The sequence below is a fragment of the Musa acuminata genome, chromosome BXJ3-9, assembly GCF_036884655.1.
Source record: "Musa acuminata AAA Group cultivar baxijiao chromosome BXJ3-9, Cavendish_Baxijiao_AAA, whole genome shotgun sequence".
In the NCBI taxonomy this organism is placed as follows: Eukaryota; Viridiplantae; Streptophyta; class Magnoliopsida; order Zingiberales; family Musaceae; genus Musa; species Musa acuminata.
This window is the reverse complement of record NC_088357.1, coordinates 9,021,573-9,036,489: the sequence shown is the minus strand read 5'-3', so window position 1 is coordinate 9,036,489 and position 14,917 is coordinate 9,021,573. Positions and strand designations below refer to the sequence as shown.

At 39.8% G+C, this 14,917-nt stretch overlaps 2 protein-coding genes across 6 annotated transcripts; one reads left to right on the top strand and one right to left on the bottom strand.

Moving 5' to 3' along the window:
• The first annotated feature begins 302 nt into the window (after positions 1–302).
• LOC103997890 (oxysterol-binding protein-related protein 4C) lies at positions 303–7,776 on the top strand. 2 transcript variants are annotated; one of them, XM_009419223.3, is made up of 8 exons: positions 303–455; positions 1,407–1,574; positions 2,902–3,147; positions 3,533–3,629; positions 3,881–4,175; positions 4,276–4,378; positions 5,146–5,431; positions 7,373–7,776. In XM_009419223.3, the coding sequence occupies exons 1-7, from the start codon at positions 453–455 to the stop codon at positions 5,398–5,400; spliced, it is 1,167 nt and encodes a 388-aa protein (XP_009417498.2). In that variant the 5' UTR covers positions 303–452; the 3' UTR covers positions 5,401–5,431; positions 7,373–7,776. The 2 variants fall into 2 exon arrangements, with proteins under 2 accessions (XP_009417498.2, XP_009417500.2); XM_009419225.3 differs by lacking the exon at positions 303–455 and adding an exon at positions 486–1,328.
• Positions 6,039–14,617, bottom strand: LOC135583443 (subtilisin-like protease SBT2.5). Of its 4 annotated transcripts, XM_065166354.1 has the most exons (13): positions 14,121–14,617; positions 13,784–13,874; positions 13,503–13,565; positions 13,154–13,368; positions 12,124–12,268; positions 11,618–12,012; positions 10,976–11,071; positions 10,822–10,894; positions 9,992–10,277; positions 8,858–9,183; positions 7,406–7,673; positions 6,978–7,259; positions 6,039–6,616 (listed from the first exon to the last, which is right to left on the bottom strand). In XM_065166354.1, exons 4-13 carry the CDS (start codon positions 13,327–13,329, stop codon positions 6,210–6,212), a joined length of 2,454 nt encoding a protein of 817 aa, XP_065022426.1. In that variant the 5' UTR covers positions 13,330–13,368; positions 13,503–13,565; positions 13,784–13,874; positions 14,121–14,617; the 3' UTR covers positions 6,039–6,209. The 4 variants fall into 4 exon arrangements, with proteins under 4 accessions (XP_065022426.1, XP_065022424.1, XP_065022425.1 ...); XM_065166352.1 differs by lacking the exon at positions 13,503–13,565; XM_065166353.1 differs by lacking the exon at positions 13,784–13,874 and having other exon boundaries at positions 13,503–13,724.
• Between the last annotated feature and the right edge of the window lie 300 nt (positions 14,618–14,917).

Sequence of the window (14,917 nt, the reverse complement as noted above, 5' to 3'; positions counted from 1 at the left end):
TTTTTTCATTTTGTTGTACCCTAAGACATTTCGAGCATATAAAAAGGGTAATGATTCTTGCATAAATTATATAAATAAAAGGGGAAAAAAAAAGCCAAATCTAAGACTTCTCAAATCACCCTTAAGATAATAATTATTATACTATTAATATACGTAATGTTTGTGGATTTCCATAGGAGATTAAATCCTCTTTTTGCCGGCAATTCCGATGCCTCCTCCACTACAACACAAAGGCCAAGTGACCGCTCTCTCTCTCTCTCTCTCGCTCTCTCTTTCTATATATATATATATATATATATATATATATATATATATATATATATATATATAGACACACTCAACCTCACCCTCGCGATGCTGAAAGCGGAGACCCCTCTCGTCTGCCCACAAATCTCGCCAAGGTCTGCTTCCTGATCGGAGCGTCGATCGGTGCCTTCCACCTGCTTCAGGAGATGGTATCTCTTTTCCTTTCTCAATCTCCTCCTCCATCCGCTTCTGCTTCCGTCTTCCTTTGCTCGAACCAATACGATCCCTAAGTAAGCCTTTCCCCCTTTCGATCGTCGGAGATTCTTGGTTTAGAAGTTTACGGATAACTATTGTTCTATTCGGCATTCTTTTGGTGATATTTTGAGTGCGTGCGTGGCCGATCGATGCGATGGAATCGAAGGAAAGGCGAATGTGGAGGACATTGACGTCTGTGGATAATCATCATGACACGTACCCCTCCCCCCATTTGCTCCGAACCACTTTCCCAACCGCCGTTGGGTTGTTCTCCGTCACTTTGGTTACCCTCGTCGGAACGCGCGCGGGAATCCCTCGCCCCGACGCCCGACGCCAGCCTCGGTGCCGACTCTGCTCCCGGTTTAGATCCCAGTGGTGGAGGCATACACCGTCGGTTCGTGACCTAACTCGTCTGCTTCTGCAGCGTCGGGAGAGAATCGTCTGCCGTCGACGATTCCTTGGGGGGATAACGACGAGACATGTGACTTCTGCTGCTTGCACGCAGTTATCATGTGATCGACGGAAAGGAGCCTTTACTTAATGCTCACGACATACGTATCTCCGCCGCTGCTCGCCAAACGTCGCCATAGTATATTACGTTCGTGTTTGTCCGTTTCGTTCCACATACATATTCTATCGGGAGGAGACGCGTGGGTTCGTGCAGGTCACCCGTTCGTCTCCTCCTCCCGCGGGATCGCCATTAATGGCGTAATTCTGATTAAGACTACTCTCTTTCTGTACCCGCTAATCACGAAACGGGTATGTTAGGGATTTTTGGTCCAATTCTTCTTAGAGGTTCCCTTCTCTGCCCTCTAATCACCTGACGGGTAAGTATTGAGTACTAAAAGTTGGGTAAAAGAAGGATTTTTTCCGTTTTTGTTGATGCGGTGAAACTGGTGGTGCAGATCCAGGACGAGGCGGCAGCGGGGCCACGGGCGACGACGGCGGTGCTGACGCCGCCGCTGTCGCTGGATGGAGGACTGGCTGCGGAGCACCGCCCCCCCAACCTTCTTCGACGGGTGTTGAGTTTCTTCGGGAGCGTACGGCCAGGATCCGATCTCACTCAATTCCAGGCGAGTGCTCTCTGCGCAATCTCGATATTAATTGTAGCTTTGACCTCACTTGATGTTCATGATGCGACAATATTAGAAGCAATTGAAGATTGCATGGTTCAAATTGTCCCAGAATTAAATAACGATGGAGTGTCGAATCAAGAATTGGATAGGTCGTCAGATGATCGCCGGTGCTTGGAGTAATAACGAAAGCATTAATTAGACGTATATCCAGTCCAACACATCTTAGCTTTATTAGTAGTTTGTTGGCGAAGAGGCATGTTAGGTGTGCATGCATTGCGCAAGATTATCTTTGCAACATTTCTGAACCTTATCCTAGTCGTTAGGAGTCATTTGTCTAGTATAGTTTTTGGGTTAGATGACTGAATTTGCACTTTATTTCATGTTCCTCTCAATGGTCAGGAAATTGCTGGGTGGCCTTTGGTCAAGGAAAGGGAAATAGTTGGCTGCACTTGATAGTGACGGTGGTAGTGGGTTTTACCTTAATGTTTAAATGTGGGGAAAACCCGAGAATGAAATGGCTGTTGTGGATATTTATGTACGAGGTGAAACTTGATTGAACTGTGTAAGCATCATTTCCATACTGTGCGGCCCATAGGAGATGAAATACCTATTCTTGTATTTGTCAGAAGTCAACGAGGTGATAATTTTCACATCAAGAGGGTCACATGCTTGGACATAGATATTAGTCATAGGTTGTATTCTTCATGTTATACTAATCTCAAATGATAAAGAGAGAATTAGGTTCCTTATCAAGATTCTTTGTATCGGTGCACTAGGTGACAGCAAGAGGGCAGAAGATAAATGATATCCTCTCTGCATCTGTAAGTTATTTCAGACATGATCGTTTTACTAGGAGTGTTCTTCTACTCTTGTTTAATTTAAATAAGTGATTTGAATAATACTGGACCATATAGGTCAATACAGGATTGCAATTAGTTTTGTATTATTTTTTGTGTAACAACTGGACAATAGAGGTCCATGCTGCTGGTTCGACCAACAACTGAAGTTGGTATGAGATTTCAATAGCTTTGGTTTCAGTAGCTTCACTGTTTCTATAAAAACTTGATAGGATTGCCTAAGAGCAAGTTCAGAATACCATTATCATATGCTTCATGATATTGATCGATAACATGTTTTACCAATGACTCATTCATATACTCTTAACTGAAATACTTGATTGTTTTCATCCGTGAGATCATCAATTAGCTAACTGTTGCACTTATCTTACCTCTCAAAATGTTTATTCTTAGTAAAACCAAAACTATTGGTCTTTTAAGTATTTCAATATTAAAATTGGAAACTGTGCTTTGTTCTGGACATTCAGTTACCTTCTCTCTTCAACATGCCAAAATCACAACTTCAATGCTATGGGGAAGCAGTTTACTGTTTCGGTGAGGACTACTTAAACAAATGTGCCAAAGGAAAGAGCAGCCTTGAAAGGTTTGCTTCGGTAGTGGCATGGAGCATATCAACTACAAGACCCGCATTATTTGGACAGGCTCCTTTCAATCCCATTCTAGGAGAAACTCATCATGTCTCCAGGGGATCCCTCAACGTGCTCCTCGAGCAGGTGATGACTTGACATTGCAAACGTTATTCTCCTCCTTTGTTCAAGACCTCATTTTTGTTTCTATGGATGGTTAGTAACCTGTGTGCACTTTAAATTGAGAAATCATTTTTTTAAGTCTTGTTAGCAGATTATATCTACTGTGTTAACTTAGTGATAATTAGATAAAACAACTATGGGCAAAATCCATCACCTGAAGTGGCAAACATGTTTGAAATCATAGTTTCAGTGTCTTCAACTCGAACTTCAGAAAACAAACTTTAGTCTTTAATGCTTCCAAATTATTATTCTGTCATTAGCCTTGTAAGAACACAACAACTGCGAAGCTCCTGTAAGACATCAGACAAATATTTCTTTCTTAACCTTTATGGCATCTATGTTTTGTTAGGTCTCACATCACCCCCCAGTGTCTGCCCTCCATGCAACTGATGCAAAGGATAATGTAGAACTGATATGGTGCCACAAACCAGTTCCCAGGTTCCATGGTATATCTCAGAAACTTCCCGTTGCTAGATTTATTATCTTCGCCATACACAGAGTATAATATATTACTTCTATTTGATTCAATCCAACCTAATATATTTGACATCACACCTGTAATCATGTTGTGTTTAAGTCCACTTCATCACAATCTGTGATGCCAGAACTTAAGGTGAATCCAGTGTTATGTTTGACTTAATTTTCATCAATGCTACCATCAACTCATATCATGCTCTGGTATCTTTGAATCTGGAAGGTGCAAGTGTTGAAGCTGTAATCAAAGGAAAGAGGCACCTGAGGCTCTTGAAGTTTGGTGAGAACTACGAGATGGATTCACCAAACTTGTTGATAAAATTACTTCCAACAACTGGTGCTGATTGGGTTGGGGATGTAAGCATCAGGTGTAAAGATTCTGGTCTTGAGGCAGATCTCTGCTATTACAAGAGCCATGCGTTCCTCGGATTTGGTGGCAGCTCTAAGTCTATCAGGGGAAAGATATTTCACTCAAAGACACTAAAAACTATCTACGAGATCGACGGCCAGTGGGACAGGTACGTTGGTCATTTGGTTCATTCCTAGATCCAATCAGCACTTTGTTTCAACTTCAAAAGTTTGTGTACAATGAAGCATGGTGGATCATTTATTCTGCAGAATTGTCAAACTGAAGGATGTCCACAGCGGGGAGGTCACAATCTTGTATGATGCCAAGAAAGCCATCTCAGGACTTAAGACTCCTATTCTGCAGGCTCCACAGGTACCCCATCAGCTCGCTGTATTTTCAAGTCTTAAATTCTAGTCTGGTCTGGGTATTATTATTCTTGAGGGCCTAAAAGAAACATGGATCAGACTATGATACCAACAATGCCAACAACTAAAGTAACTATTCAGGCACCAAAATCTTGAACTAAATCTTACCCATAGTTGTAAAAAGATATATTCTGAGCTAAAGAAAAAAAGAAACCATAGTAAAGTAATTGTGCAGGTATCAAAATCGGTGCCAAACATTTTCAATCCTGAAAACGATGGAAGAACCCCTATCGAAATCCTTATTTCAAGGTGTTCTTACAAAGTAAAAGGAGTTTGAGATATTGTAACAAGGAGTCATACCTGCCATCTATATCACTAATTGTAACAAGGAGAAGGAAAATACCAATACCATCCAGCATATAATGCAATGGGCCCACAAACCAAGCAAGCAGTATCATGAAAACTTTGCAACATCTAGTTATCTCTGAGGATGTATGTAGAACTTGTTTGTGTAGATTTACTTGTGCAAACTTGGCAGCATTCATCAGAAGATTTGAGGAATGCACTTCCTATTGGAATGAGAGAGAGAGAGAGAGAGAGAGAGAGAGTTTGGTTGACGTCTATATACTTTTTGACTTGATGTTTCTAATCCTCCGGTAAATGTAAATTCTTTTTTCATTACTCCTTGCAGAGTAACATTTGCGTGTAAAAATCATACAAACAATTAGTATTCAAAACATGCCAACATTTGGGGTCTTATGTGTTTTTGGACAGAACATGTGGCCTACCGAATCAGCTACGGTGTGGAGCGAAGTAAGCCAAGCCATTTTGAATAAGGAATGGGGAAAAGCTTCAGCGGCAAAGCAGATCATAGAGGAGAAGCAGAGGAAGCTGCAACGAGAACGGAAATCTAGTGGGGAACTTTGGGTCCCCAAGCATTTCACGGTCACCCATACCAAGGAAAATGAGTGGGATTGCTCGCCCTTGGAGCAGTCGGTCCCACCTGCTCCAATTATCGTTCATCCCTGACAAATAAAAAAGAAAAAAAGAAAATAAACAGGTATTTAAGTCTTCTTCCTTTGTATTCGTTAAAATAAAAAGATATTTTATTTATTGATTTATGATGCTCTAATATTCTGATTGTCTTTAATTGGTGGAACACTTATGGATTTCTTTTTACGAATATATGGATGCTTAACAAAGTACAAGTTGCAAGTTAGAAGCATGTAGCAATCACTAGTTGTAGCCTATTCTGGACGACGATATCTATCTTCTATGCCTCTTAAAACTTTTCAGCTTTGTTAATTCCATCATCAACATGGAAGATTTTTTCTACTTGCAAAAACAGATGAACCAAAACCTTAGCATTGTTAGTCCTATTGTGTCGGTCAACCCCTCTGTGAACCTCCTTCCCACAAGATCTGGCTACTTACGGTTATCAATAAGTTTCAATGAGATGGATAATTGTTTCCCTATCCATCATCAAATGCCGCATGAATTTTTAACTCCTCCACATCCAACTGTGTCAAATCATGATACAAATTGTGAGTGAATCTAAATCTTTGCTCGCTGAATTAGAGAGAGTTACTTGTACCATGCAATTTTATGGGATAAACTAATAACAATAATGAACTACTATACTAATGTCAAGTTGTATGTTTTGATAATTGACTGTTAAATTACCGATTGGTCCTGCTCTTTGGTAAGTAGCAGAAACTTCAAAATACCATAAGATTTATATTGCTTCATCTTCATCACACTGACAGATGATGTTTAGCTTTTTATTATATAATCTACAAAGAATAATATCAAGCGCCAAGATGAAGACATTGTATCTCCTAGCTATCAAAGCCCATGGCCACCACTGGGATCCTCACCCTGTGGCCCCTATCGCCTTTCATGAGAATCTCACCGAAGCTGTATCCGCCGGTCACTGACCTGACCGTGAGAGACACAGTTATCTCACGAGATGCTCCGGACAGCACCGTCATCGCCGGAGGACTGGCTTCGAGTGCGATCTCAGGTGACATTCTAGTAGTGATGACGTATGTTTCGGTATCGGCTACATTGGTCACTGTTCTCTTCACTGTTTGAGTTCCTTCCAGATGGGAGATGGTGATGGATGGGCTGTTTAGATCGGCTGGTAGGCCTGTGGTGCTGTTGCAAGCCGAGCTAGTGATGTTACGTACCTCATTAGGATCGACATCTGGTACTGAACACAAGAACCTGATGTAGTCTTCATAAGCTGCAAAAATGAATAATTCAACATTAAGAAGAACACCATGGATGCCTAAAAATGAAAAGTCTTGAATCATACAATCAAAAGAAATAAAACTTGTGTGGCAAAAACAGGTCTTATTCTGTTAAAGAATTTAAGACCGACTTGACGGTCTAGTATTTATTTAGAGGGTCTTTTCATATAAAAGCCCAACTAAAAATATAATTGCCATATGAAACAAGTAGTTCATAGTAAATGTAAAACTATATGTCATGGAAAACCCTAAATCTGAACAATTAATTGTAGAAATATAATAATTTTTAATCACCAAGATGTAAGTAATAATAACCTAGAAGATTGGCATTTCCTACTCAACAAAGAGACTTACTTGTATCTAGGATGAGTCCTGGATCCAGAGCAGCTTTTGGATTGACAGCACCGCTACCATAATCGAATGGTGTAGCCTGCACCAGTGTCATGATTTCTGTTTCAGAATATTGCTGTGCTAAAATAGGCCGGCCACCTCGATCCAAAGTAGTTGCTGTTGTCATTAGAGCCGACTTGATAGCACCGGGGCTCCAATGTGGATTCTTTTGCTTTATGAGGGCTGCAATCCCAGCGATGTGTGGAGCAGCCATACTGGTTCCGGAAACCATAGCAAAGCCTTCTCCTGCATATATTGTATTAGTCTTTGCAATTCTACAAAATATCCTTTAACTCGTTTTTATTTTGAACTTCAATTACCATATTCTGGGCCTCTAATTGCATTTTCTTTTGTGACAGCAAAGGAACATGATAAAACTCAAGCACATTTACCTATGTAGTTAGCCTCATCTGTTCCATTTGGCGCCCAAGCAGCCCAAATAAGATTGCCTGGAGCTAGTATATCTGGCTTAAGTACATCAGCATCCTGAAAGCTGAAATCTTTTACGTCTGGTCCTCGGGAGGAGAATAATGCCACCTGAGGAGCTGATTTATGCAGTATGGGTGCCAAACCATCAGCTATGCTGGCTGTCGCATCGAAACTTATTGGTCGACCCGCCCAGTCTCTTGTGGTCGAACAGTTGTAGTAGTCAATAAGTTCCTGAGATTGATAATATAAGATTAACATCAAACCAAATTCAGAAAATCGTTGTAAAATACTGGTTCTGGCAAATTCAATAAATGGTAGGAACATGCATTGCTTACTCATTTGCATCATTGCATGTGTAACATCACTTCATAGAATTGAAGGTTACGAAAGCCGTCGGTGAATAGATTTTTGGTTATACAAAAATCTACAGGATCAAAAGCAATTAAAGTAATCATATTTTGGTTAATATGTAAACTTCCCTTGACAAGGTGGTTTGGTTTAAAGCTAAGTCAGTAACTTGCCAGATGTATTAGCAAGCAAAAATTATAAAAAGGTCAAACTGCATCCTTAACAGCAAGACACATAATCATCGGTGATAATAAAACAATTTATCCAATTAATATATTTAGCAATGACAATATAGCTTATATATGTCTACATATAAAAAGGACTATGTATTCAATCAATGTTTGTACATGTAAGCTCCTGAATAGATTGGAGCCCAAAATGGGCATCATTTGATTTGGTACAAGACCATTGAAAGAGGAAGCAAAGCTTACGATTCTACCAAGAATATAAGGTCAAAAGCTCAAAAATGATAGATGCATAAAGGTCATGGGCACTTTCCCAAAGCACTGATTGGATTTTCATTTCAGTTTATAACACATTAAAAATAGCCATGCTTCAAACAAGATAGTTGTGTTAGAAAAGTCGTTTGCAAAGTCCATCAATCTGACCGTGTCCATCGAAATTAAATCCAGATGAGATATTTCCATCCCAAAAAGTTAATGTACTCACCTGGAAAGAATACAAAGAGAACTTTGACCCATACTTCTTAGATGTGGCTTTTGGCTATTTAGCTTTATCTAGAAATATATGCTCCACCAACTTAAGGGAAGCTATTGCACCACAGATTCATGAAATTAATTTTCAACCATGATAAAATTTAATTCTAAAGATTCTAAAAATTTCTTGGTATTCAAGCTTGAGCTAGGTGAAGAATTCAATTCCTGCAGATTCACAATTTAAAGTATTATATTGGACTTTGATACAAGTTAGTTATAGGAATATCTAGTTTTCATTCATCTGAAATCAACAATGTAAATAAATTCACATTTAAAGTCATCCTGAAACTGAATGTTTCTTCAAGTGCATGGCACATAAGAATCGAATAATGGTTGTATGATATTTGGTACCTTCGTTTTTCTGGCATCCGTGATGAGGATCCCAGGAGTATCAACAGGTACAGGATCAAATTTGGCACCCGGATAGGTGTTCTCGACAGCAACAATGAAGCCTGCTGCACCAAGACTTTTTGCTGTCTCAGACACCTTTTTAATTGATGCAGTTCCCGAAACAAAATTGAAAGAATATCCACATAGAAGAATATTTCCTTCCACCTTGTTCCTGTTCAACAGTTCAGGCCTTTGGCAGTCTAGTGGGTTGTATTTCAACAAAGACAAATCTAGCATGACATCATTAGCGGAAACCAGATTGAATGACTTGTTCCCATGCGTTGAAGCTGCAGGTGGATAATGAAAATGACATCAATGTTAAACTTGAAAAATTCAATATCATGTTGTAACTTACAAACCACATAATGACAGAACAAAACGACCTAAGTTACAGAACTGAATAAACTTGCAACAATTACATGTCAGATGTTTGATATATCAAACAAAAAAGAAGCATACAACCAAATTACCAAGGAAGCAAAAAAATATATCTGATTCCTTTCTGCTACTCTGCTGCTCATCACCAGAAATGCATGAAAATATTACACAGTGTAATCCGAGTCAACTATAGAGCATAACTAGAGTTTGAGTGCTCAAATGACAGGTCAAAATAATACGTAACTGTTGTTTGATGTTAATTGGAAGAGAAATTTACTAAGATATGTTATAGTTGTGCTCCTTCACAGCCTGGAAGACCAGGGTTCGGGTCAAAGCAACCCCTCTATATTTAAAGGTAAGCATTGGTGGGAGCAGCACAGTTAGAGGCATAAGTATATGAAGAGTTTCACTTGTAAGTTTTAATGATTACATAAAATGTTCTTGTCACTTCCTTTGGGTCCACCAAGTACTAGGTTATCAAAGACAACCAACTCACAGAAATGAAAATTTGTTCATTGTCAAGTCCATAATAGAACATGACTGATCCTTTCTAAAATTTCTTCTTGTCATAATGTGTATATGTTTTATCAAAGACAACTCTAATTATGATTGTCTTGCAAATTTGTAAAAACTCCATGAAGCAAGATACTGAGGCTTTAGGCTGTAAATGATTCCTCATACAAGATGCAGGAGAATATATCAATAGCTTAAACTTACGTGACAATCCAAGCCCAGGTAAAATTTTTCCGTTTCCCAGGGTCAAATTATTTTTGTATCTACGGTCATCAATAGCAGCAGCTACAGTAGTGATCCATGGACTGAAAGACACCAAGGTTTTAGGGAATGGACCCCCATTTCCGGCAGCCTGAGCAACAAACACTCCAGCTCTCACAGCAGAAAGAAGTGCAGCATCAAAAGGATTCAAAAATGTGGCTTTGGTTGTTGTCGGTGGACTGTTTGGCCCCACCGAAAGATTAAGAATATCAACGCCATCAAGAACAGCCTGTTTGAAAACACTCACCAGGTTAAGTACATAAAAGGGTATTTCAGAGATTCAAGAACGGAACTCCACGAAGTTGAAAAAGATTATATAACTTGAAGATAAATTACATTAAGTGATCTAATCTATTAAAGTTCCTGTGGCTTATCAACTGGCTCTGACTTCAGCAATGAGAACCTGATGCTTTTCACGTTCCTCAACTAAGATGCTCCACTAATAAGAACATCCATAAGGTACATGCCGTCTGTGTTTATGATGCCTACATGTTCTCAAGGACAATTTTGTGCAGTGGCATAAGGACTATACAGAAAATGAATAAATATAAAGTGGACAAACAAAAAATGAGAGCAATTAGCAACCATGAATTTGATGTCCAGGTATTAGCAAACAGCTCAGGCCTTCCAAAATTATCTATCGCCAATCCTATAGGTGGTCAATAATGACCCAAATTATCATGTTCCCAACAAAAGCAGAGTAGAACTCTGACCATCACCAATCGCATTCATTCTGACATAACTGCTCAAATTAATCAGTTTTTCTTGCATACCTGCTCGATAGCAGCAACAACATCAGATACATATCCCCCAAAGAGCCTATAGAGAACCTTGTACACAGCAATCCTGAGGACAGATAACCACACATGATATCCTAAAACTGAAATTTGCGGTAAACAGTTTACACCATGAGTCAAAACACTTTACCTGGCACGCGGTGCCATGCCACTTGCCTTTCCAAACTCATATCCATGCATTTTGACACGGATTCCATTGTTTCCAGCAGCAATAGCTGCTGTATGGCTAGCCGCAACATAAAAGGCATCAGAATTTACCATGATACAGAAATAAAAGCATACAGAAGCATGGAGGACCAAGAAAGATCAAAAGACAACAGATTTTAAGATTGCATAAACCAAAATATTAACAGGATACTCTCTTGTGAGAACAAATGTCATTTCATGGATATTGCTAGTGCAGTCATTATAAATAGTTATTTTCACTGACAAACAAGTAAATGTCGAAGAGAAATTGTGATTTGCAGAACTAACCTACAAGACTTATAAGGATCTTCATTTCATAATTCACAACATCAGACCAAGCAGGCGGGACATGTTTACATTTAATTTTCAGTCAGCAAAATTTAGTTATTTAGGTTAACTAAATGTCCTCTCTTTCATGGCCTACAGATGAGCAAGTACAAATAAGACACATCCAGTATCTTGAAGAGGTAAGCTGATCCATTGATTTGGCATGATATGTTCTAGATATTATGTCATTTCTCAAAAATTCCCAGGATTCGCCAAGGAATTGGTACTCGGGCACAAAATAATCCATTAAGGTACACACCTTCCATGACCATCACCATCCAAAGGTGATGGAAAATCAATTGCTGGATTAAATGCACCAGCCGCAATTGCTGCTTTTGCAAAATGCTGTGCTCCAATAATCTTCCCATTGCAAAAATCCCTCTGAGTCTCTGGATCAACTTCACACTTTCCTCTGTAACGAGGAAGAGGCCCATATGGCTCAGTATTGTGTGTCGAAAAGCTAGGATGCTTTGGATAAATTCCCGAGTCCACAAAACCAATTACAATGTCTTCTCCTGCTCTGTCAAAACCACCACGTGTTGGCCAGACACCTGTTGGTAAACCCAGAAATTGAGGGGTGTGTGTGGTGAATTTCTTTATTTTCATGTCTTTCTCCACATATTTGACCCCAGGTGCCTTGCTGAGAGCTTCAGCCTGGTGAAATAATTGATCACATAAATATAACAGGTGATGGAGAACAAATTGAACACTAATTCAACAGTTCTGCATGTGACAGATTCCAATCAATCTACTGATGTGTCTTACCTGTTCAGGAGAGATGTGAACTGCAAAACCATTAACAAGATGTCGATAGCTGTAGAGCTTCTTATAGGTCCCAACTTCAAAGAGTGAATCAAGAAGAGCATCATGCTTTTTCTCCAGGTGAAGGGCATAAGATGTAACAGACTCACTGCTAGGAAGAAGATAGCATAAGAGACCTTAACAACTTTGTAAGGACTATGCAGTCTTTAGCATATGAAAAGGCACCACAATCCTAATAACAAGGATTTCACATGGTCTTAATTTTGAAACTGACATTTGTTTCCCCTTTTCTCTCTCTATTATGACGATGATATTTCACAGTCACCACTTCCCAATACAAAAATGCTACATCAGTTAATTATTTATGTAGCTCCATAGGTGTCGATAAACTACATAGGAAACCTGGCATTATATAAAGAAAACATATGATTTGATAAATTACCATAGTACACATTTCGAACATATGGAAATGGAGCCAAACGAAGAATTTGTTCTTGATTCAAGTGACTGTTGAAGACGAAATGCTAAGTATTGTACACCCTACAAAAAACACCCCTTTAACGGAAATTTCTAGACAACCAAAGTAAAATATGAGAAGCAAGTCAGTAAAGCATGCAAAAAGCATGACCTGATACTGCAAGATGATATCTAGTTCAAAAAGTAGAACTAGCATTTGCCTTTCTCGACCAAGATGGACCGAGCTTCAAACACCATCATTATAATGGAAACAAATGCTTTACTATCTTAGAATGTTATAACCAAAATAATATTCAGTAATTCCAAGTGAAGATCAATGCTAAAATAAGGGAACAAAAAGATGGCCCAGTGCATGAAGTTCCTGCTTGTGCAAGGTCTGACGATGATCAATGTGCAACCTTACCTCTGCAAGTGGAGGGGTTATTTCTATGACTACACAATAACAGAAAGAAACGGTTCCATCTAAATCATCTTTACCAACACAAACAATCACTACTAATTTTGAATTTTCGCCAGAAGCAACATATAAGTCAAAAGGATGGAAGCTAATACCCACCTGGTGATGTCCATCTCTTCCACTAAATCTATAGCTGTTGCAGAGAATCCATCAACACCACCACTGTAACTCACGACAGGCTCTCCTTCCACGGTCACGATATATACCTCCCCACTTCCCAAAGCTAGCAGTGGTAGTGAAAAGAAAAGCATGCTCACAAGTTCTATCCCTTTCATCTTTGCTAATTTGTCGACTGACTGACGCTATACAATAACCTGCAAGTTTGAAGCACATGGAAGAGGGAAAAGTCATCAGTAGTTAAGGAAATTTTGTCTTCCCGGAAGAAAGGGGGAAAATTATTACTGATTTGAAATTTTAAAATGATTGAAAGAAATATATCATGTCTCACATTAAAGTGTAGAAGCCATCCTTAAAGCAATACAGTTATTCATGTCACTTCCATATGAACCCCCTTCCATCATGGCAATTAGAAGTATTCAATAAGACATAGCATTACGAGTCCAGGAAACAATTTGAAGAATCTACTATTCCAAAAGGCTATGAAGGAATCCAAACAGAGAAGGCCCAGCATCAAGGATCAAATAGATTCTTCAAATTGATACTATGATAGCTGTCAAGAACATATTTATTTTGATTATAAATCATGATCATAGAACTATTAAATCTTACCACACTAAGAAAGGCTAGAACAACCATGAACTGAACCATTCTGCCATTGCACTGGCGTGGGTCGAAGCCAATCAAAAGACTGTATACCGCACTTCATGCAAAGACCAAAAAGCTACGATTATTCTTTTATTTTTTGTTTCAAAAGATGCCTAGTGATGGAGAAAGCAGCATTAGAAATCAACGAACACTCCACTTGATAGCTTAGTAGTCACGAACAAAAGGCAAACTCTTATGATCCGCACTTGAAAGAAGTGACGACAATAGGGAAGAGCGGGAGACAAAGTGCCTCCTGCTCTTCTGTGCAAACCAAGCATCGATTCAGGGCTCCAGAACTCACCAGACGCCCACCGCTCCACCAGGAAGCTTGGATCGGAGCAGCTCCTCCACAACGCGGTGATCAAGAACCAACAGGACCTGCCGCAGACCGCTGAGGTGAGAGGGATCGAGCGTGTGAAAGGGGAATAGGGTTCTACATGTATCGAAGGGTCGAAAGAGCTGAGTATGACGGAGGTCGGAGCTCTTTTAATGGCGGAGGGGGCGGGGGGAGGGTCTCGGGAACTGTTATTCACCGTTTTGCCACTGTGGGTGCGAGAGAGACATTAGTATATTACACAACAAGACAAAGCCTGAAGGAAAAGGGCAGTATAAATGCCGTGTGACATTTCATGACGCGTGGCGGAGCGTACGCTAGAGTGAGCGAGTGCCGTGGACAGCGGGTCCCATGTACAATAAGCGAGGTGGGAGTGTCTGATTGGCGGAACGGACAAGGAAAAGTTGCGGAAGTAGGGCAAGATGCTTGCCACCCTGATCATAAATATCGTTCCGACTTGACTCCCGGTCCCCCAAACATCACCTGCTTTGTGATTCGCTTCTTGGGTTAACCAATTTTGGGCTTTCACTATTTTCAACAATTAAAATGCGGTAAATAAGCAGCGCTACCGTACAATCGGTATGAAAACTACTATCTCTTTTTTCGAGTTGTCTGTACGCCCCTGTCGGTTGCTAGCAGTTATTTGCTGGTGATGGAGCGATGATGATGGAGAGTTCAAAATTACAACGGACGACACTCGGTCTGTGGTTTGGTGGATGCATTTATAGTTCTGCCATTCAATAAAAATAAACTGGGTAATTATC